Genomic DNA, 24,694 nt, shown 5'->3' with positions numbered 1-24,694 from the left:
CCTTTTCACGTCTTCGTCATTCTTTGAGTATTTCCTTACTTTGTGGTACCAGAAATTCTCTTTTCATCTTGAATTTTCTCTGCCACAGCCCTGAAATCAGCCATTATTCCAAGACACCCTGGTTCCTTTTAATGGACAATGGTATTTACAAATTAACCTTTGAGTGCTAGATGTTCTCACAGCTGATAGAGCTAGGAAATATATGCACGTGTGTATACACTCACACACTCATATCGGATATTTACTCAGTTCTCCTGTGTGTAACCAGTCTCTTAACTGCCAGCCACATTCTCAGCCCTGGTGCCACTCACTCAGGTTACCCATGCTTACGAAGATTGTCCCTGCCCCCCAGCACCACTGACTCACACAAACCAAAGTTTCCAAGGGGCATGGGCAGTATTTGATTTCTCTTTTTGAATGTTACAATAAGTGATACCTTAAAAAAATATTTTTTATTTTTAGTTCTTGGTATACAGGAATATAATAGATTTTCTAACTTTTGTATTTTTCAACATTTCTCAATTATTTCTACTTAGTTGTTTTTACATCCTTTAGGAATTTATATGTATACAATCATATCATGTACAAATAATTACACTTCATTTTTCCCCTTTCCAATCATTAGTTCTTTTCTTTTTCTTTCCTTATTATCCTGGCTGAGATCTCCAGTATAATGTTGAATAGAAATGATTGTTGCAGATACTTTCATTTCATTCATGATCTCAAAGAGAAGATTTTCACTGTTTCTTTAATCTTTAAGTATGTTTCTTGTTAATAGGGTTTTTTAAGATAGCCTTTATCAGTTTAAGAACTGGTCATATTCCTAGTGTACTAGGAATGCTTTTATCAATGATTGGATGTTCAATTTATCAAAAATCCCTCTTATGACCTCTTTTGCTGCATCCCGTATGAGTTGGTATGGTGTATTTTCATTTTCATTTGTCTCCAGATATTTTTTTGATTTCTCCTTTAATTTGAACCATTGGTTCAGTAGCACCTTGTTTAGTCTCCACATGTTTGTCACTTTCTCAGCTTTTTTCTTGTAGTTGATTTCTGGTTTCATAACATTCTGGTCAGAAAAGATGCTTGATATGATTTCAGTGTTCTTAAATTTATTGAAGCTTTCCTTGTTCCCCAATGTGTGGTCTGTCTTTGATAATGTTCAACGTGCAGTTGAGAAGAACGTGTATTCCGCTGAGTTTGCTTGGAGTGTTCTCTCTATATATCTATTAAGTCTATCTGGTCTAGGTTTTTATTTAGTTCCACTATTTCCTTGTTGACTTTCTATCTGGTTGATCTATCCATTGATGAAAGTGGGGTGTTCAGATCCCCTATTTTTTAAAATTAATTTATTTATTGGTGGGGAAGATTGGCCCTGAGCTAACATTTGTTGCCAATTTCCTCTTTTTTTCCCTCCCCGCAGCCCCAGTGCATAATTATGTATCCTAGTTGTAGGTTATTCTAGTTCTTCTGTGTGGCATGCCGCCACAGCATGATGAGTGGTGTGTAGGTCTGTGCCCAGGATCCAAAACTGCAAACCCAGGCCGCCAAAGTGAAGCATGCAAACTTAACCACTGCACCACCAAGCCAGCCCCTGGGTCTTGTTTTTTAATACATTCAGCGACTATTTCTTTTGATTGGGAAATTCAGTCCGTGTACATTTAGGGTGGTTATTGATTTAGAGGACTTAACGCTGCCATTTTATCACCTGTTTTCTGGTTGTTCTCTATTTCCCTTGTTTCTCATCCCATGTAGTTTGGACTGCCAATTCAGTTTGGTGGTTCTTTATGACGGTTGTCTCAGTTTTCTCTTTATTTATCATTTTTGTCTCTGTTCTGATTTTTTGTTTAGTGGTTACCATGAGGTTTGTATAAAAGATCTTGTAGACAGTCCATATTCTGATAGCCTCTTATTCCCTTAGTCTAGGCAGGTTCCATCTCCTTCTAAGTTATTGTTGTCACAACTTATTCCGTTTTGTGTTGTGATTTTGTGGTTAAAATGAAATGATTATATTTATTCTTGATGTTTTCCTTCCCTTTTTCTTTAATGTTATAATTGTTTGCTAATCTGTTCTGATAGAGAGTTACAATTTTCCTATGTTGTCTGCCTATTTATCTCGTTGCTGACATCTTTGTAAACCTTTTCTTTCTTTTTTCAGATATGAGGCCTTCTTGATCATATCTTGTGAGAGGTGGGTTTTGGTGAGGAACTCAGCTTTTGTTTATCTGGGAAAATTTCTATTTCTCCTTCGTATCGGGAGTATATTTTAAGTCACTGGATAGAGTATTCTTGCCTGAAAGTTTTTGTCTTTGAGCATTTTGAGTAAACCATTCCACTCTCTCCTAGCCTGTGAAATTTCTGCTGAGAAATCCACTGAAAGCCTGATAGGGGTTCTTTTGTAGGTTATTTTCTTCTGCCTTGCTTCCCTTAATGTTTTTTCTTTGTCATGGACTTTTCCCCATTTTACTAATAACATGTTTTGGAGAAGGTCTTTTTACCTTGATGTAGTTAGGAGTCCTATTAGATTCTTTTGCTTGTAATTCCACCTCCTTCCCCATGTTTGGGAAGTTCTCAGTTATTATTTCTTTGACCAAGCTCTCTGCTCCTTTCCCCCTCTGCACTACCTATAATCCTTATGTTGCATTTTTTGATTGAGTTGGATATTTCTTGGAGAATTTCTTCATTTCTTTTTAGTCTTAGTTTTCTCTCCTCCTCCATCTGTAGCATTTGTATATTTCTAGCCTCTAAATTACTAATTCTGTCCTCTATCAGCCCTGTTACTTAAGGACTCCAGAGTTTTCTTTATGTCGTTCATTGTGTTTTCTATCTCCAACATTTCTGATTGGTTTTTCTTTATAGTTCCAATCTCTTTGGTGAAGAATTCCCTCTAGTCATTAATTTTGTTCCTGATTTCATTGAACTGTCTTTCTGAGTTCTCTTGTATCTTGTTGAGGTATTTTTATGATAGCTATTTTGAATTATGTATCATTTAGATTGTAGATTTCTGTGCCTTCAGGATTGATTTCTGGGTGTTTGTCCTTTTCCTTCTAGTCTGGAGTGTTAATATTCTTCCTCATACTGTTTGATGGGGTGGGTTTGTACCTTTGCATAATAATAGTATCTGTTCTCAGATTCCATCTGCTGCCATGGGGGAGGGGGCAAGAGCTGTATATTTTGAGCCTGCTGTGATGTCTGTCAGCAGTACCTGTCAGATCCTGGGCCACTCTTTCGCACTGCAGCAGCTCTGTATGCTCTCCCACCAAATGGGGAAGTGATCGTGCGGGGCTCAGGGCTTCTGCCACCTGCTCCCACGTTCCTGCCGAGATGTGCTTCCCCCCTCAGGGCCACAGTGGTACTAGGGGCATTCGCAGGAGCCGGGAACTCATTTGCCTGGGCCTGCAGATCCGCCACCATCTCCTCCTATGTCACACCAGCAGTTGTGCTTGGTGGGCAAGACCTCCCCACTGGATCCAAGCCAGAGCCACTACCTGAGACTGTGGTAGTACTGTGGGCTCTCCCACTGGATGAGACAGCAATCACTCAGGGGCTCAGGGCTGCTGCTGCCTGCTCTCACAGTCCTGCTGAGATGTTCTCCCCACTTTGGGGCTGCAGTGGTATTTTGGGCATTTGCAGCAGTCAAGAGCTTCTTCACCTGGGCCCGCAGATCTACCACCATCTCCTCCTGGGTTGTACCAGCCATTGTGCTTGGTGGCTGGGGCCTCCCCACTGGGTCCAAGCCTAGGTTGCTCCCTGGAGACTGCACTGGCACTGTAGGCTCTGCCACTGGACGAGAAAGCGATGACATGAAGGCTCAGGGCTGCTGTCACCTTTCCCACCGTTGTGCTAAGGTGCACTCCCACCCTCGGGGACCACAGCAGTGCTCTGGGTGCTTCAGCAGGGAAAGCAGTTGCATGCATATACAGGGCTGCTGGGGGGCTGGAGAGTGCTCATCTGTCTCCACCACCTCCCCAGTGGTAGTCCATCCACCTTCAGATGTATAACTGCGTGGGTCCCTCAGGGATCCTGATGTGTTGTGTGGGTGTCCTCTGCTGATTAGTAAATGTCCATTTAGTTGTGGTTCACCAGGGGCGAAACAAAGGGATCAGTTCACTCCACCATGTTGCTGACATTACTCCTACTCCTTATTGTCATTTTAAGTGACTATTTGATCTGTAATGATGTCTTTTTCATTTTTGACCTCAGTTTTATGTACTTTTCCCCTTTCTTCCTTAATGAATCTTATCAGTATTTACTTACTATTTTATTGTTCTTTTCAGAGAAGCAACTTTTGGCTTTGTTGATCTTCTCCAGTATGTGTATTTTGACTTTGGTCCCTGACCTAGGCTTAGCCTCCCTTACCTGGCTGGGGTTTCCAAGCCCCAGCTGATGTGAGCCTTAGTGCTCACAGCTGCATTCTTTCTGGGAAGGTTGCCTTAATCCAAGAAGCTGCCTTGCCCAGGAAGTGACTGCAGCACATCCTCCAGTGGTCTGAAGCCAACTTGCCTGGGTTTGACTCTTTGCCCTGATACTTACTAGCTTGGACAAGTTTCTTGAACTCAATGCCTTACTTTCCTCTTCAGTGAAATGAGGATGATAATTGCACTAACCGTATAGGGCAGTTGGGATGATTAGAAGCTGCTGTACATGTTTAGGAAATTAGCCTATTATGTCTGTGTGGCAGATATTTTGTCTAAGTTTAGTATTTAAAAAAAAAAAAAGCTGTGCTTTACAGAAGTTTTAAATTTCTGTGTTGAAAGACTTCTGGGTTTAAAACAACATAATATATAGAGTTATTGTCAGTTGTAGTCAACTTCTGGTCTGACTTTCTAGCTGTTCTTTTTTCTATTTGTAAATTAATTTTTCCTTGTGGTTTCCTTTCTTTCTACTACCCAGTGTTGGATGTTGTATTCTTCATTAGCACTCATAGAATATGGGAAAAGGGAGAAATAATGACACTCCAGCCCAGTACTGCTCAATAGAAATAGAATGTAAACCACATATGTCACTGTAAAATTTCAAGTAGCCATATTGTAAAAGTAAAAAGAAACAGGTAAAATCAATTTTACCAGTGTCTTTTACTTAACCCCAAGTAGCCACAATATTGTTTCAACGTAGGATAAAAATTATTACTGACCTATTTGCATTCCTTTTTTCATACTAAGTCTTTGAAATCAGATGTGTATTTTATACTTCGGCACATCTTAGTTTGGACTTGCCACATTTGAAGTGCTTAATGGTGACGTGGCCAGTAGCTACCAAATTGAATGTACATCTCTAGTCTTCTGTTAGTTTTGGGATTAGCTTAAAGCTATCTAACATTTCTTTTGACTTTGCTCTTTTTTTAAAATTTTGTTTTATTGAGGTATAATGTCATACATTATATTAGTTTCAGGTGTACAACATGATTTGTTATTTCTATATATTGCAAAATGATCTCTATGGTAAGTTTAGTTAATATCCATCACCTCACATAGTTACAGATTCTTTTTTCTTGCAATGAGAACTTAAGATCTACTCTCTTAGCTACTTTCAGATATGCAATACAATATTAACTATAGTCACCAAGCTGTATACTCCATCCCCATGACTTATTTTATAACTGAAAGTTTGTACCTTTTGCCTCCCTTCACCCGTTTTGCCCACCTCCCCATCTCTGGCAACCACCAGTCTGTTCTCTGTGTCTTTGAGCTTTTTCTCTTTTTAGATTCTGCATATAAGTGAGATGATATGGTGTTTGTCTTGGTACCCTGACTTGTCCTGAGGCTTGCCTAGACATTTATTTTCTTTCAGAGAAGTAGTGTCAAAACAAACAGTAACTACATTGCTTACTAGACTTAAAACGTGACTACATTTGTCTAGGAAAACATTGTTAATAATGGTTACATGCAGGAACTATTTTATATAACTGTAGTTCCGGCAGATAGCAAATACCGCTGTGCGTTCATTAATGCACAAAGCCACCCTATTTACCTCTATAGAACCACTGGTTGTTAAAAGCTAGGTCAATTCAGGAGGTTAACTTGCAGCACTAAGAAAAAGTGGTTGCAGTTTTCTTTAGGCTTTCTCTGTTTTTTTCAATATGTAAACTCAAGTTAAAAGTAAACCCTAAAGAAAACTCATTTTCATATTAGCTATAAAAAGGATGCTGTAATGTAATAACATGGAATCAATAATTATCGTTCATTGAATTTCCAAGGAACAACTTTGAAATCTCTAATTTTGCTAAATATTTACTCTGTAAGATTGTATAAATCATATATTACAAAGCATTAAATACTTAAAGATAATTTTGCGCCTATCTCATGATATGATTCTATTACCATTTTTTTGGTAACCAATTAAAAGAACTTAATGTTAGTAATTATTAATAATTAATGTTAGTAATTATTTCCAGGCAGTGCCACTTGCTCAGAGACCTTACGTATGCTTTGGGAAAGCTGAGTTCAGAAAAGAAGCAGAAAAGGTTGTAGGTATTTTAGTGACCACAAGTGCACTCATGCCTGGACTTCAGCACAGGTAGTTAATAAAAGATTGTGTGTAACATAAGGAAAATTGTGGTTGAAGTAGAGAAGACAAATGTGAATTACTGATTTGGGTTAGTCATTTCAATTCCTTTAGTGAGCATTTACTGGATGCCTGCTGTATGCTGGGTGCTTTATGGGACTTAAAAAATGTTGAGTGTCTCATGAGAAGATGGGCATGTGAAAGTATAAGATAGTTTGTGTAAAGTATAGAGGTTGTACAGGAGTTGGAGTAATTAAGCTATGTGGTGGCTTGTATTGGTTGAGGGATAGGGAGCAAGTTGGAAGAGAGCAAAATTCACTGAAAAAGAATGGTACCAAAGTGGGGTTTGAAAGGATGCCTAACAGTTGCCTGGTAAAGGAGGGGAAGACTGGTACTTCAGTGTGGGAAATGGCATGTACTAAGGCCCCATATTTGAATGGGGGAGGGGTCTGGAATTGTAAGGGGTTTCAGCTAGGTGATTATGCAGAGACAAAGTGACCAAGGGCCTTGTATGTCATGCTTGATCCTTTTAGGCAATGGGAACTACTGAAGGGTTCAAAGCAGAACAATGTTCTGGTCATGTGTGCGGTAAGCAGGATCAGCCTGACAGGAGGTAGAGGATATATGGAAAGCACACAGGCCTGTATGCTGGGGACCATCAGGAGGAGATAACTGTGTAGTGTTCTGGGCAGAAGATGGTAATGGCACGAAAACAGGCACATTTGTTATGTGTGTTTTGTATGTGAGAACCTGGCTTTAGCCTTCACTGGGCTGTATGATCTGAGATGTGCCACTATCACCTGAGAAGCTATTGCTGTTAGTGTTTTTGTGCCCTAAAATGCCATGTTTTTTTCCTGTCGATAAGAAGTTTATCTGTAAAGACTTGAAATAGTAAGTCTGAGTTTTTCATTTTGAATTTGGCATTTCTTTTTGGAAATTACTTTTAGAACTAGAATATAAGCCTAGTAAGAAAATGAATACTGTGATTGGTGTCTCTTATTACATACACGCTGGCCACAAATGACAACTTTTACCTGAGAGTAGAAATTCAATTTACTCAGAAAGGCTAAAATATTTTACATCATAGGATTCAGTTATTAGTGGTGTTCTCAGCAATATTACCATCTTAGAAATATGTATATTCTCTTATGGAAAACTTTCTGGGTTACCTTAGTCCCTTACATTAATATATATGCACATTGTATATATTTATATAAATATATTTTATCTATCTATGTGTGTATAGGATTTGGGGGACAACGCTTGCTTAAATGTGTTTGTTCTGGTGCATTTATTTTTTTAAAATGTGAGTGTAATTGGACTGGATTTATCCTCCTCCTTTGAACAACTCAGTGAAGAATAAAATATCTCAAAAAACAGTTTTCCAACATTGGGCAACAGGCAGTCCAGGACATTGATCCCTGAAAGACAGAAAATAAACTAGGTGGGCCCTAGGATTGGCCAAGCTTATTGCCTGGAGAGAGTTTGCAGGCCATGGCTTGGGAAGGAAAGAGGAGTAGCCCAAACAGAGCCTGGTGGTTTCCCTGAGTTGAGCATTTGGGGAGGCCAAAGTGAATTTCCAGGGTGGAGTAGCAGAGAAGAGAGAGCTACAAAGAGAAAAAGAGAGCCCTGGAGAAACAGGGTTCTGCTGGGTACTGATGAGCATGCATGTATGGAAACTCTGAGCCCAGGTGAAAGAACCCTGGAAGTGAGTAGTGGAACAATCCCTGGAGCTCGTACAGGGCCTGAAACAGTTTTTGTTTCCCATCAGCCAGAGTAGGAAAATCTTATAACACACAGATAGTGTGCTCACAAGGGTATTGCCTCAGTAGTGGGAAAGATTAAAGGAGTTCTGATCTTGCCTCCTAGAGCTTGCAAGCAAGCCTTGAAAGGACCAGATTCTTCCCAAATAACCTAACCATGGCCCACAACAAAGTTCAGAAATATTTGAAGGAATAAAAAGATAGCCAGCACCTAAGAGGGTAAAATTCATGATGTCTGCTATCTAGTCGGAAATTACTAGGTATGCAAAGAAAGCAACAAGCAAATACAATCCAGAATGGGGAGCAAAATCAATAAGTAGAAATGGACTCAGAAATGACACATATGATAGAATTATTAGCCAAAGACTTTAAACAGTTATTAATTGCTGTATTTTGCCTATTGAAGAAGATAGAGACAACCGTGAGCATGTTAAGAAGAAACAGAATGTATGAAAACCCAAATGAACATCTAGAGTTGTAAACTATAGTGTCTTAGATGGAAAATATGTTAGATGAGGATAGGCAACAGATTAGACACTGCGGGAAAAAAAGATTACTGAACTTTAAGAGATAGCAATAGAAAGTACCCAAAAAGAACCATGAGGGAGAAGAATGAAATTAAAAAAAAAAAAAATGAACAGAGCATCAGTGAGTTGTGAGACAACTTCACTTGGCATACTATATGTATATGTGTAATTGGAGTCTCTGAAAGAAAGAATAGGGATAGGGAATAAGAAAAAATACTTGAAGGAATAATGCCTGAAAAATGTCCATATTTGATGGAAACTATAAACCACAAATCCAAGAAACTTAATAAGCCTCAAGTACAAGAAAGATGAAGATAATGACACTAAGACACATAATAATTATATTGTTGTAAAGAGTGATTAAAAGAAAACTTAAATGCAGTCAGAGAATAAGATAACGTTATGTATTAAACAAAGATAAGACTAATAGCAGACTTCTCATGGAAAACAATGCAAGGAGAATTCTAAATCAGCAAAAATATCTTTAAAAAATGCAGATGAGAGAAGACTTTTCAGACAAAAAAGTCTGAAAGAGAGCCATCACCAAGATGGCGGAGTGAGTAGTCTTTGTCTCTCCCCCTTCGAATCTACAACTAATTGGACATTCATCAGTTAACAAAGGATATCCATATAGCATCTCAGGATGCTTGAGAGACCCCTGCTGCTATACATCGGAAGGCTGACAGACTTCCCCCCGGGAGGAGGTGGAGATAGGTGAAAACTCTCCTACCCTGGACCCCTGGACAGCCTAGTACCTGCAGGTGGCTTTCTTCCAGCAGACTCCTCCATAGCGTCTCCACGCACCAAGGGCAGGAGTATGCGCGCACCAGCAGAGCGACGGTGGAAACAGGTGACTACAGCCCTACCTAAGCCCCCTGCAATTACACATAAGCCCAGGGGAAACTCCAGGGTCCTGCACCGGTGGCAGGGAAGTCCTCTACTCGCCATTAGCAGAGAGGCCCCGCCCAGCATTCAGAACGCCGGGAGGCTCCCGAAAAGGAGCCACTGCCAATCTCACGGACTCCGACTGTGTCCCAGGGGGGCAAGGGGCACTCAGAGATCCCGTGGGAGTGGTCAGAGGCTGGGTGGAGCTCGAGCGGCCCAGCTCCGTGGCCCAGGGGGAAACTCTATGGTCCCACAGCAGCCTCAGTGAAAGCCGAGCACAGCACTAGTGGAGAGGCCCCAACTGGCAATCACAAGGCTGGAAGGCCCTGGGGCAAAAGTAGCACAGCTAGGTGAGCTAACCACGGACTGCAGAAGATACCGATAGCTCTGCTGTGACCTGTAGTGGATAAGTGAGATTTTGTGGGCTCTGACAGTGACACAGTTGTGAATATAGGTGATCCTGCTGCCAGCCGCTAGGAAAGCCTGTAACACCGCTGCAGACCCCAAGGAGGGAGCACGTCTAGGTGGTCTGCAACACTAGGCACCAGTAGCCTAAAGGCCCCTTGCGATTGCCCCCACAGCTGACGAGGGACCCCACAGGACCACTGTGACTACAAGGAGGGACCCAGGTCCAGTCAGCAACAGCGGACAGGGTGCCTGGTCGGTGCAGTCTAAACAGCTGCTCCACTGCACACCAGTAGAAACAAGCGGAAGCAGTAACTAAACTCTCTCTCTATGCGGAGGCACAAATCAACTCCATCAAGCAGTATGAAAAAATATATTAAATCTCCAGAACAGAAGGAAAATGACAAGTACCCAGAAACCAATCCCAAAGACAATGAAATCTGTAACCTAAATGACGATGGGTTCAAAACAGCCATTATTAAAAAACTCAACGAGTTAAAAGAGAATACAGATAAACAACTCAACAAGTTCAGGAGCAATGTCACAAAAGAGCTTGATACTATAAAGAAGAACCAATCAGAAATACTGGAGATGAAGAACACAATGGAGGAGATTAAGAAAAATCTGGACTCTCTGAACAGTAGGGTCGATACTATGGAGGACAGAATTAGCAATTTTGGAGGATAGGAATATAGAAATGCTGCAGACAGAGGAGGAGAGAGAACTAAGACTAAAAAACATGAAGGAACTTTCTGAGAATTATCCGACTCAATTAGGAGATGCAACATAAGGATTATAGGTATACCAGAGGGAGAAGAGAAGGAGAAGGGGGCAGAAAGCCTGTTCAAAGAAATAATGGCTGAGAATTTTCCAAACCTGGGGAGAGAGATGGAACTTCATGTGACAGAAGCTAATAGATCTCCAAACTTTATCAGTGTAAGAAGACAAACCCCAAGGCATACAGTAGTGAAGCTAGCAAAAGTCAACGACAAAGAGAAAATACTAAGGGCAGCCAGGCAGAAGAAAATAACCTACAAAGGAACCCCCCATAAGGCTATCAGCAGATTTCTCAGCAGATACCTTACAGGCTAGAAGAGAGTGGAATGATATATTCCAAACTCTGAAGGACAAAAACCTGCAGCCAAGAATACTCTACCCAGCAAAAATATCCTTCAAATACGATGGAGAAATAAAAACTTTCCCAGATAAACAAAAGTTAAGGGAATTCATTGCCACAAGACCTCCTCTTCAAGAAATGCTCAGGAAGACCTTCATACCTGAAAAATCAAAAAAAGGAAAGGGGTTACAAAACCCAGAGCAAAGGAGATAAGTAGAAGGACAATAACAGAAAGTAGCAGCTCTCCATCAGAACAGGTTAGCAAAAGTTAAATAAAACATTAAAGATAAAAGGAAGGGAAACACCAAGAATAAATGTAATCCTGTCATTTTAACTACAAACTCACAACACAAGAAGGAAGAGGAAAAAAAAATCTGACAGTAACAATCTAGAAGGGGAAGAGAAAAGGGATGGAATGTTTTCATTTAAGGAAATAAGAGGCTATCAGAAAATGGACTATCTCATCTATGACATGTTTTATACAAACCACCTGGTAACCACTAAACAAATAACAAGAATAAAGACATAAATTACAAGTAAGAAGAAAGCCAATACAGAAATTTATCTACCTGAATTAGTAATCGAAAAATCATGGGACGAGAAACATAGGAAATGCAAGAGAACTGGAAAACAAGTCATAAAATGGCAGTGGTAGACCCCCCACATTTCAATAATCATTCTAAATGTAAATGGATTGAACTCTCCAATCAAAAGACACAGAGTGGCAGGATGGATCAAAGAACAAGACCCAACAATATGCTGCCTCCAGGAAACACACCTCAGCCCCAAAGACAAACACAGACTCAGAGTGAAGGGATGGAAGACAATACTCCAAGCTAATAATGAACAAAAGAAAGCAGGTGTCACCATAGTTATATCAGACAAAGTAGACCTCAAAGTAAAACAGATAAAGAAAGACAAAGAGGGGCACTCCACCAAGATGACATAACACTTATAAATATATACACACCCAACACAGGAGCACCAAAATTTGTAAAGCAACTCTTAACAAAACTAAAAGGAGACATCAACAACAATACAATAATAATAGGGGACCTTAACACCCCATTAACAGCAATGGATAGCTCATCCAGACAGAAAATCAACAAGGAAATTATAGAATGAAATGAAAAATTAGACCAGATGGACTTAATAGATATATAGAGAACACTTCATCCAAAAACAGCAGGTTACACATTCTTCTCAAGTACTCACGGAACATTCTCAAGGATAGACCATATCTTGGGAAACAAAGCAAGCATCAACAAATTCAAGAGTGTTGACATAATATCACACATCTTTTCTGATCATAATGCTATGAAACTAGAAATCAACTGCAAGAATAAAGCTGGGAAAGGGGCAAAAATGTGGAGACTAAGCAACATGCTACTGAACAAACAATGGATTTTTGAAGAAATTAAAGAAGAAATCAAATATTATCTGGAGACAAATGAAAATGAAAACACGCCATACCAACTCATCTCGGACGCAGCAAAAGCAGTCCTAAGAGGGAAATTCATTGCAATACTGGCTCACCTCAATAAACAAGAAAAATCTCACATAAGCAACCTCAAATGACACCTAACAGAATTATAAAAAGAAGAACAAACAAAGCCCAAAGTCAGTAGAAGAAGGGAAATAATAGAAATTAGAGCAGAAATAGATGATATTGAAACAGAAAAGACAGTAGAAAGGATCAATGAAACAAAGAGTTGGTTCTTCGAAAAAATTAACAAAATCAACAAACCTTTAGCCAGACTCACTAAGAGAAAAAGGGAGAAGTCTCAAATAAATAAAATTAGAAATGAGAGAGTAGAAATCACAACGGATACCAAAGAAATACAAGGGATCATAAGAGAATACTATGAAAAACTATGTGCCAACAAATTGAACAACCTAGAAGAAATGGATAGATTCATAGACTCTTACAACCTCCCTAAACTGAGTCAGGAAGAAATAGAGAATCTGAATAGACCAATCACAAGTAAAGAAATAGAAACAGTAATCAAAAACCTCCCCCAAAATGAGAGTCCAGGACCAGACGGCTTCTCTGGAGAATTCTACCAACGATTCAAAGAAGATTTAATACCTATCTTTCTCAAACTATTCCAGAAAATAGAGGAAGATGGAGCACTCCCTAACACATTCTATGAAGCCAACATCACCCTGATCCCCAAACCTGACAAGGACAACATAAAGAAGGAAACTACAGGTAACTTTTACTGATGAACATAGATGCAAAAATCCTCAACAAAATTCTGGCAAACCGAATACAGCAATACATCAAAAAGATTATACACCATGATCAAGTGGGATTTATACCAGGGACACAGGGATGGTTCAACATCCGCAAGACAGTCAACATGGTACACTACATTAACAAAATGAGAAACAAAAACCATATGATCATCTCAATAGATGCAGAGAAAGCATTCGACAAGATCCAACATCCATTTATGATAAAAACCCTCAATAAAATGGGTATAGAAGGAAAGTACCTCAACATAATAAAGGCCATATGTGACAGACCCACAGCCAACATCATACTCAATGGACGAAAACTGAAAGCCATCCCTCTGAGAACAGAACAAGACAAGGGTGCCCACTTTCACCACTCTTATTCAACATAGTACTGGAGGTGTTGGCCAGAGCAATTCAGCAGGAAAAAGAAATAAAAGGAATCCAAATAGGCAATGAAGAAGTAAGACTCTTGCTGTTTGCAGATGTCATGATCTTATATATAGAAAACTCCAAAGAATCTTACATATAGGAAAACTATTAGAAACAATCAACAGCTACAGCAAAGTTGTAGGGTATAAAATCAACATACATAAATCAGTAGCATTTCTATACGCTATCAATGAACTAACAGAAAAAGAACTCAAGAACTCAATCAAGAACAAAAAGAATAAAATACCTTGGGATAAATTTAACCAAGGAAGTGAAAGATCTATACAACGAAAACTACAGGACTTTCTTGAAAGAAATTGATGACGATATAAAGAGATGGAAAGACATTCCATGCACATGGATTGGAAGAATAAGCATACTTAAAATGTCCATTCTACCTGAAGCAATCTACAGATTCAACGCTATCCCAATCAGAATCCCAATGACATTCTTTACAGAAATTGAACAAAGAATCCTAAAATTCATATGGGGCAACAAAAGACCCCGAATTGCTAAAGCAATCCTGAGAAAGAAGAACACAGCTGGAGGCATCACAATCCCTGACTTCAAAACATACTACAAAGCTACAGTAATCAAAACATCATGGTACTGGTACAAAAACAGGTGCACAGATCAATGGAACAGAATTGAAAGCCCAGAAATAAAACCACACATCTATGGACAGCCAATCTTGTACAAAGGAGCTGAGGGCCTACAATGGAGGAAAGAAAGTCTCTTCAACAAATGGTGCTGGGAAAACTGGACAGCCACATGTAAAAGAATGAAAATTGACCATTCCCTTTCACCATTCACAAAAATAAACTCAAAATGCATCAAAGACCTAAAGATTAGGCCTGAAACAATAAGTCTTCTAGTAGAGAATATAGGCAGTACAGTCTTTGGCATCAGTTTCAAAAGAATCTTTTCGGACACCGTAACTCCTCAGACAAGGGAAACAATAGAAAGAATAAACAAATGGGACTTCATCAGACTAAAGAGCTTCTTCAAGGCAAAGAAAAACAGGATTGGAACAAAAAAACAGCCCACTAATTGGGAAAAAATGTTTACAAGTTATTTATCTGAGAAAGGGTTAATCTCCATAATATGTAAAGAACTCACACAGCTCAACAACAAAAAATCAAACAACCTGATCAAAAACTGGGCAGGGAACATGAACAGACATTTCTCCAAAGAAGATATAAGGATGGCCAATAGACACATGAAAAGATGCTCATCATCACTAATCATCAGGGAAATGCAAATCAAAACTACACTAAGATATCAGCTTACACCTGTTAGAATGACAAAAATATCCAAAACCAAGAGTGACAAATGTTGGAGAGATTGTGTCACAAAAGGAACCCTCATACACTGTTGTTGGGAATGCAAACTGGTGCAGCCACTATGGAAAACAGTATGGAGATTTCTCAAAAAGTTAAAAATAGAAATACCTTATGACCCAGCCATCCCACTACTGGGTATCTATCCTAAGAACTTGAAATCAGCAATTCCAAAAGTCCCATGCACCCTATGTTCATCGTAGCATTATTTACAATAGACAAGACGTGGAACCAACCTAAGTGCCCAGCAACTGATGACTGGATAAAGATGATATGGTATATATATACAATGGAATACTACTCAGCCATATAAAGGGACAAAATCATCCCATTCACAACAACATGGATGGACCTTGAGGGTATTATGTTAAGCGAAATAAGCCAGACAGAGAAAGACGAACTCTATGTGACTCCACTCATAGGTGGAAGTTAACATAGACAAAGAGAACTGATTGGTGGTTACCAGGGGAAAGGGGGGTCGGGGAAGGGCACAAAGGGTGAATTGGTGTCCCTACAACATGACTAACAATAATGTACAACTGAAATTTCACAAGGTTGTAAACTATCATAATCTTAATAAAAAAAAAATCTGAAAGAATTCATGACCAGCAAATCTTCATCACAAGAAATCTTAAAGCAAGTCCTCAGGCAGAAGAAAAAAAAGACACGAGAGGGAAATCTGAATCTATGCAAGGAAATGAAGAGCACTGGAGATTGTCAATATATGAGTAAATTTTTTTTTAAAGATTTTATTGTTTTCCTTTTTCTCCCCAAAGCCCCCAGTACACAGTTGTATATTCTTTGGTGTGGGTCCTTCTAGTTGTGGCATGTGGGACGCTGCCTCAGCGTGGTTTGATTAGCAGTGCCATGTGTGCGCCCAGGATTCGAACCAATGAAACACTGGGCCACCTGCAGCAGAGCACACCAACTTAACCACTTGGTCACGGGGCCAGCACCAAATATTTTTAAAAATTGCTTTAAAAATATACTTGTCTGTTTAAAGCGACAGCAGCAATGAATTGTGAGGCTTATATGTACAAGTAAAATGTATGACAACAATAACGTACAGGCCAGGAGAGGGGAAATGTAAGGTTCTTACATGTTTAGTGATAAAGTCTTATTTGATGTGTGATTGTGAAAAGGTAAAAATGTACACTGTACACACTAAAGCAACTACTTCAAAAAGAAAAGAGGTATAGCTCACAAGTCAACGAAAGAGATAAAATAGAATTAAAAAAATTACTCAATTTTTTAAAAAGAGGAGAAAGGGAACAAAAAACAAATGGGTCAATAGAAAAATAAAGAATAAGATGGTAGGTTTAATTAACCAAGCCATATCAGTAATTGTATTTAGTGTAAATGGTCTAAACATCCCAATTTTTAAAAAATTGTGAGATTGGGGAAAAAGTTCAACATGTGCTTTGTGCAGATAACTTGCTTTAAATATAAAGATGCAAGTAGGCAAAAAGTGAAGTCATAGGGAAAGATATGCCTTGCTTATGTAAGTGAAAAGAAAGCTGGAGTGGCTGTTAGTATCGGACAAATAGATACCAAAGCAAAGAATATCACCACGGCTAAAGAGAATTATCTCATACTGATACAGTAGATCAGTTCATCAAGAGGACATAATAATCCTAAATGTTTTTGTACTTAACAACAAAACTTCCAAAATATGTGGGAGAAAAACTGATAGAACTTCAAGGACAAACTAACAAATCCATAATTATGGTTGAAGATTTTAATACCTCTCTCAGGAATTATAGAACAATAGAAAATGAATAAGATCATAAAAGACTTGGATGACACCATCAACCAACTTGACCTAACAGACGTTTATAGAACACTCTGTTCAACAGCAGCCGCATACATACACATTCTTTTAAGTAGACGTTGAACATTTACCACAATAGACCATGTTCTGGGCCATAGAAAAAGTCTCTATGTTTGGAACAATTAAAATTGTACAAAGTATTTTCTCTCACTACAGTGGAGTTACATTAGAAAGCAATAACAGAAAGATATTTAGAAAACTACAAATATTAGGAAACTAAACCACACTTTAAACAACCCATGAGTCAAAGAAGAAATCAAGAGGGAAATCAGAAAGTACTTTGAACTGAAATAGAATGAAAGCACAACATATTAAAATTTGTAAAATGCAGCCAAAGCAGTGCTTATAGAGAAATTTATAGCTCTAACCACCTCTTTATGAAGGAGAAAGGGCCCAATGGCCTATGCTTTCACCTTAAGAAAGTAGAAAATCAAAAAGCCAATTATACCCAAAGAAAGGAAATAATAACATAAAAGCAAAAATCAGTGAAACAAAATTTTCTTAAATATGGAAAATCCATAAAACCAAAAGCTGATTCTTTTAATAATAACAACATTGATAAACTTTCAGCTGCCCCAAAGATTTAAATAGATACTATATATGCCTGTGAAAAGTTACTTAACATAATTAATTATTAGGGAAAACCACAGTGAGACAATACCACACACTCATTACAATAGCGACAATTGAAATGACTCACGACGTTGATGAGGATGTGGATTAACTGGAACTCTCCAACATTGCTCTTTGGCGGAAGTTTGGCAGTTTTTTAAAAGTTAGACATGCACCTACCATACGATCCAGTCATTGTGTTCCTTGATATTTATGCAAGAGAAGCAAAAGCATATGTCGACACCAAGATTTGAACCTGAATGTTCATAGCAACTATTATTTGTAATAACCTCAAACTGGAGACAACTCCAATGTCTCCAAATGAGAAAATGGATAAAAAAAAGTTGTGGCTTACCACATACTGAAATACTACTCAGTAATTAACAGGAACAAATTTCTGATAACATAGGGGAGTCATCTCCAAATAGCAATACTAGGGAAAAGAAGCCAGACAAAGGAGAATACATTGTGTGGTATCATTTATATACATTTCTACAAATTGTACAGTAATCTGTAGAGACGGAACTCAGTTCAATGGTCGCCTGTGAATGGGGTAGGGTTGGAGGAGAAAGGAGCAAAGAGAAAGGGGGTAGGTACACAGCGGCACGAGGAAACTTGGGGGGTAATGGTGTAATGTTCATTATCTTGATTATCGTGATGGTTTCACAGGTGTATACATAGTCAAAACTTCAAATTGCAAACTCTAGATATTTTCAGCTTATTGTACCTCAGTTATATTTCAGTACAACTATAAAATGTTTTTAAAAGAATCATTGGAATTTATATTTGTACCTCACATTTAATCACAGATAGTTAGGAGAGTAACCATGTGGTGGGGTGTTAGCATCTAGCTAATTTGAATTTCAGTCAGGTGTTGTGTACGCACGTGTGTGTTTTGTAGTAACCTGTTATTTACTTTGTCCGGAAAAGGTGTAGAGAGTAGAATTTTGTCTTCTTGAGAGGACTAACTTCATTCTTGAGCATATTGGTCAAGCGTCGAGAAGTTTGGACTCTTGTTCAGGACATTGTCTACCCTCTCTCCATGGATCATCTCACAGCTTTACGTACCATATGTACTGGTGATCCCAAATTAGATATCCAGTTGCAGCCTATTCCCCCAGTGTCTTACTCATGCAAAAACAAACATCCCCCGACCTTGTTTGGATGTTTCACCTGCTCTTCATGTGTACAACATCCAAAGCAAACCCCTGGTTCTTTCCACTGCCCCAGCCTGCCGTCTTGTGTCCAGCATCTCTGTTGACATGCCCACTGCCCAGGCAGTTGGGTCCGTCCTCATCACTCCCTTGAGTCCATTGGCGAGTCCTCTGGCTCTGTGGTCAACACCCCTGAGTCTGACTGCGCTGCTCCTTTATGGCTCCTGCCCGCTCCTGGAACTGCCTGGAACAGCCTTCCTTACAGTGTTTCTTCTCCAGAGTTCATTTTTCACACAACAAAGTTTCTTTTTAAGTTGAAAATTGTGTCATGCCCTCCTCTTTGGAGAAACCTTCAGCCTCTTCCCACGTCCCACAGCCTGGGTGAGCAGCCCCTGCCCTGGCCACTTGCTCCCGCGGCTTCAGCCTCCATGCTGTCCCTTCACCATGCCCATGTTTGCACTTGTTGTTCCTCTGCTTGCAGTATTTTTCTCCCACATCTTCATGGGACTGTTTTTTGTTTTTTCCTTAGCATTCGGGTCTCAGCTGGGTGTATGTGAGCCTCAGTGCGGGAGACCAGGGAGAGAGCCACAGGCTGAGGGAAGAACTGGCCTTCTGGCTGGGCAGGGCTGAGTGGGCATCAGAGGAACCTCTGGGTGGAACTGGAGACTTTGTAAAATATCCTGAAGTTCCAGCCAGAATAGCCTTGGCACAGGTCCTAGTTCGCCTTCCTACCTGATGTGTATCTCAGCAGGGGCATTCCAGATGGCGAGAGACGCCTGGGGGGTTTCTGTCAGCTCGACCCCACATGTGCTCTGGCTTGGAACCTTGGAGCTGTGCCTGCCACTGGAAGGCCATGCCTGGCTTCCCTGCTCACCTGTTTCCCAGGTGTGCCTCTCTTGAACCTATCTTCAGGATTTGCAGGATAGTTCCTCTAAGGTGCAGATGACCCATCTTGGACTCACCCTGATTTGGGTTAAAATCTTGGCCCCTGCTTGCTGGCCTTCTGACTGTAGTCCTGTTTTAAACCTGGGAGCCTGTTTGTGTGCTTTTAAGGCTAATTTTACTTTTCTGGAAGGTAGGTTGGTTGATAATCTTTTGGGGAGGATCTAGGGTAATAACCTTACCTCTCCTCCTACCTCTGAGGCTGCCACCCCCACCCTCACCCTACAGTTTAGGACCTATTTGAAAAAGTGGACTTTGAAATTGGTTAGCTGGAGATTAAGTCAGCATAATTGCTGCTGAGCTGGAAGGGAGGCTGGGTCTTGGATATATGGCTGCCATCCGGCTCCTGGATGTTTACCTAGACTCTAGAACTTGGACAGCCCACCTCAGTGGTGGTTAACATCTGCAGACGCACTTAAGCAAGGATTGCCACTTAGGGCCTGAGCCCTACTGTGTAGACATCTCCAGAATAGTAGCTTTAAACTTTGTTGATGGTATGTTCCCAGTCTGCAAATTGAGACTGACACTTTCCAGCAGGTGGGGAGAAGTAATACGGAAGTCTAGGTGAAGGGGTTAATTGGAAATTTTCTAACTCCTGTTAAGATGTTCTTTATAGCATTACTATTTTGTTTGAAATATTATGAGTTTCTAGAACACTAGATGCAGTTTTATGCAACAGATTCCCCAATTGATGTTTCTCTATGTAAACATACATATGCATTGTAGTTTTAGAACTATATATAATATTTTTTAATGATCTTGGCTTTGTGGATCGTGTTTTAAAAATAGAATTTTTTTTTCTATTCCAGACTCCTTTTAATTTTGGCATGAATCATAGAACACCACCCTACCCCGCTGGGGATTATTGTCTTCTGTGCAGAAGTGAGCGGAAAGATTCTTCATTCTTAGAGAGTGGAATTAAGACTGCAAGCAAATTGGCTCTTTCTATGGCTCCCAAGGGCAACAGCGTGCTCCACCTGCCGCTGTGGGTATGCCCGGACTGCCGGCGGACCGTGGAGAAGGAGGAGAGGCATGGCAGCCTCGACCAGCCAGCGGTGAGTGCCCACTGCAGAGAGCACGGGCTCATCGGCTTTCTTACCCCAGGGTTTACAGAACTAATTGGGCAGTGAAATAATTAATTTGAGTCTGCTTTCTGGAAGGAACTTCCTCCTGCGCCATCTTCTGGCCCCTCGCTCCCTCCACTGGGGCCTTCCTCCTGGTCTTCCTGGCCACACATGCAGTAGGTAGTAGGGGACGACGTGGTCAGCAAGCTTGGGGGTCCCAAGGTGTTCGGGCTTTTTTAGTCTGGTCTCTAGATTTCTTTGGCGATGCAGTTTGCTGAGAGGCTAGGAGGCTTTTTATGTGTTTGGTTTTAGACAATTCCATGTGCTGGTAATTCACCTAAAATTCTTTCCCAGGTGTAATTCTCAAGTCTGGGTTTCCTGGCCTTTTTTCCTTGATTTCATGCCTCAGCTGATTGGAGGCGTTCTTGAGGCCGTCAGGCTTGCGTGGGAAGGTCACAGCCTTAATCTGATCTTTGGCCCAGACTGTGTCTTACTGGGCCCTGGTTCTTTTTTTTTTTTTTTCTTTTTTAAGTCTTTTTCTTTTTTTCTATTGAGGTAACATTGATTTATAATATATGTAAATTTGCTCTGGTTTTGAAAGGGCTTTCAAATCTGCTCCTTGGCTTCTAGAAGGAGTTGGCTTTTGCAACCATTTGAGGCCGCACATTCTGAGGCTCTTCTGTTCCTTTGATTTCTGCTTATAAGCAGCTGGTTGTTTCCTGAGCTGTTGTCTTTCTTCTGATACCTTGTTCCATGCGGCTGCCAACACCAGCATCCACTACTACATTCTGTTTTCCAACGTGGGACTGCTTTCCAGGGTAGTCCCCGTGACAGTTTGGCAAATGTTTTGCTGCTGCATGGCATAAGTCTTTGCCTTTCTGGGTCTCATCTGTCTCATTGCTGTCTGCCACTTAGCCAGTGATTTCTGTTTTAGCGTTTCTTTGAAGGCAGCACCCCAACTCACGTGCCGGTTTCTCTAGTGGTGCTTGAATAGCTAAACCTCAAAATCCCATTGTTTGTCAGGATAGAAATTGATTTCTCACTCTGCCTCCTCCCACATGCCCCTTTTTCCTGCTGTACTCTCCTCCTTAGCACTTCTTTGAAATACGCCATGTGTTGTACTTATTCATATTGTTTGTCCTTCTTCACTGGGATATACATTCCACAAGGGCAGCTATTTTTGTATATTTTCTTACCAAGTACAGAGCCTAGCCTGGCATATTTTAGGCACCCAAAATATTTGTATTAATGAATAAGTAAATGAATGAAGAAAGACCTGAGTAGACCTTGGAACCCTCTCCTTAGGGATTAAAACGATGGCATAGTCCATCTAAAGTTTTTTCACCCTCAGATCTTTTTGCTTTTATCATTTTATTATTGTACTTTTATTTCCTTTTTGTGTCCACTTAAAGTATTTGGTCTTTTTCCCATTTATTAATGGGAAGCTATTTCGTGTTACTGATACTCATTTGCTCCCTGTTCACTTGAAGTCAGCGTTCTTGAGTCTTCCCCCAGGTAAAGCATTTCTTTGCTTCTAAACTTTGCAGTGTTCTCTTCCTATTTCTGTCCTGCTCTTCTGGTTTAGCCTGGCTGTGCCTTTGGGAAAGGGTTGCTGCTGTTCCTCCTGGTTTTGGAGGCAAGTGGAAATACCTGTCATCTCCCATCATTAGTCTTGCCAGGGGGTGTCTCATTTCCTATCTCCCATTGTCAGATTGTCAGGTGAGGCTTTCTCTCCTCATAAAAACGGTGACCCTGGGGACCACAGAGGTGTAATGTTGGCCCCTATTTGTAGACTTAGACCTTCTTTTACTTTTGTAAAGTTGGCCTCTTTGTTCAAACTGGTTAAAATTGCTGGCCTTTTAAAAAATATATGATATAGTTTACAGCCAATAAAATTCATCTTTTTAAAGTCTGTTTAGTTCGATGAGTTTTGACAAATGTATACAGTGTTTAACTACCACTACTACAATTAAGAAATAGAATGTTCCCATCACCCCCAAAAGTTCCCTTGTTCACCTTGGTAAGCAATACCCTTCCCTTCCCCTCAGACCCTTGTAACCACTGACCTGAAGTTTCTCCCCACAGCTTTGCTTTTTGCATTGTCACCTAGACTTCTTTAACTTGGCATAATGCTTGTGAGAGTCATGCATCAGTAATTTGTTCCTTTTTATTGCCAAATAAATTGCAGATATATACCACAGTTTGTCCATTCACCGTTGATGGACCTTTGAGTTGTTTCCATATTGGGATTATTTTGCGTAAAGCAGCTATGAATGTTCTTGTACAAGTCTTTCTGTAGGCATCCTTTTTACATGTTGCTGGAGTGATTTGCTAGTGTTTGGTTAAGGATTTTTGCGCCTGTGCTCATAAAGGATGTCTGCGTGTAGTCTTCTTGCCTTTAGTGTCTTTCAGGGCCTCAGAAAATGAGTTAAGATGGATTCCTGCTTCTTCTCTTTTCTGGAAGAGTTTGTGTAGAATTGGTGTTATTTCTTCCTTAAGTTTTGTTGATTCTTGCTTTCTGTCTCTCTCGTACTCTTTGGTAGAATGCCAGACAGTGCGTGTAGGAGACCATGGGGCTGAGGTGGATGCGTTTACTCAGAAGTGGTTGCCCTCCTGTGTGCCTGTGAGATCGGGTCATTCTGGTCAGCACTGGAGCTGGCCCAGCTTTGCTCTTGTTGCCCTACAGACTCCTCTTTCTAGCAGTGTGTGCTGTGTCCTGGTGTTTGCGTGGGCTGGGGAGAGGTCCCTCTTCACATTCTGGCCCCATTGGTGTGGTTGTGGGATGCCGTTACTTCCTACTCAGCACAGGCCTCCCACTGTGGCACTTTCTCGGTTCCCTGTCCAGGGAATCTTGGGCAGCCTTATGTCTAGGTGTCAGGTGCAGCTTTCCTGGTAATCCTGCCCCTGCCCCATGGCAGACAGACTCTGCTTGTATCTGTCTGGATCTTGGGTGGGACAGACCCTCCCCGCACCCCTCCTCATGGTGACTGACCTCTGTCTGTGTCCGTGTGGGTCCTGGGCCTTTCTTCCAGGGTTGGAGGGGTTGGTCCTCTTCTCTCAGTGGATCAGGCCTGGGCTCCTGGTAGAGGGTGGCTGCCGTCCCAGCAGCAAAGGGTTCTGCTTCCTCCAAGTGTCAGGCCCAGCAAGGTCACACTGGCCACACTCATTCTCTAAGAACTCATTACAAGTTTAGCTTCCTTGACCTACTTTTATGGTTTCTTTCTGCTTTCCTCTGCCAAAGGTGAAACAGCATGTGTCCCTGTGTCCTTAGAGTTGCTCATTGCACTTATCCAGCTCATCTGGTCATTTCAGCTCTTTGCTGGGCCCAGAGTTATGAGTTTTTAGATTATCCCATTGTTTCTCATCGGCAGGGTAAGAGCTCTGAGTCACTGTGAGCGGAAGTGGAACTGAATTGCTCTCTTCTAGATAAGCATTCTGTTACCAGAAGTCATGGCAGAATATCAGTAGAAATTTCTCCTGACACCCTGCCTCACAGTTCCACATTGTAGATTTCTCCAGAGACCTCTTCTTCCGTCCGTAGACCTTGTCATGCCCAGACACCTAAGAAGTCTTCGTTTCAAACATTTCGCTTGATTGCTATCTGTCTGGCTCACTTGCCTGAGTGTCCTCCATTGCCATAGTTCTTTGACCTCCTCCATTGCTTTCCCACTGTCAGGTCCCTTTGACCTCACTGTTCTCCTGGAATAGCCTGAGTTCTATGACTCAGCATTGTCATTGCTCCCTTGCAAAACACCCTAACCCCTTTGCCTGGGACCTGGTTCAACGCTACCCTCTCCCTCTACTTGTAGAATACAGATTACTGGAGAAAACTGCCAGCCTCAACTTAATGCTTCCTCCTGACATTGTGCTTCTAGGCTAT

General features: G+C 40.7%; 1 protein-coding gene across 1 annotated transcript in view; it reads left to right on the top strand.

Moving 5' to 3' along the window:
• Positions 1-24,694, top strand: part of FAM193A (family with sequence similarity 193 member A) — a 178,267-nt gene that overhangs the window by 43,151 nt on the left and 110,422 nt on the right. Inside the window, exon 2 of the mRNA XM_044767948.2 lies at positions 20,560-20,805. Coding sequence (XP_044623883.2) covers positions 20,560-20,805 — 246 coding nt within the window. The remainder of the gene's footprint in view (positions 1-20,559; positions 20,806-24,694) is intronic.

Source organism: Equus asinus, chromosome 3, assembly GCF_041296235.1.
Source record: "Equus asinus isolate D_3611 breed Donkey chromosome 3, EquAss-T2T_v2, whole genome shotgun sequence".
NCBI classification, from domain to species: domain Eukaryota; kingdom Metazoa; phylum Chordata; class Mammalia; order Perissodactyla; family Equidae; genus Equus; species Equus asinus.
Note: the sequence above shows the minus strand (reverse complement) of the source record. Positions and strands in the feature narration are given on the sequence as shown.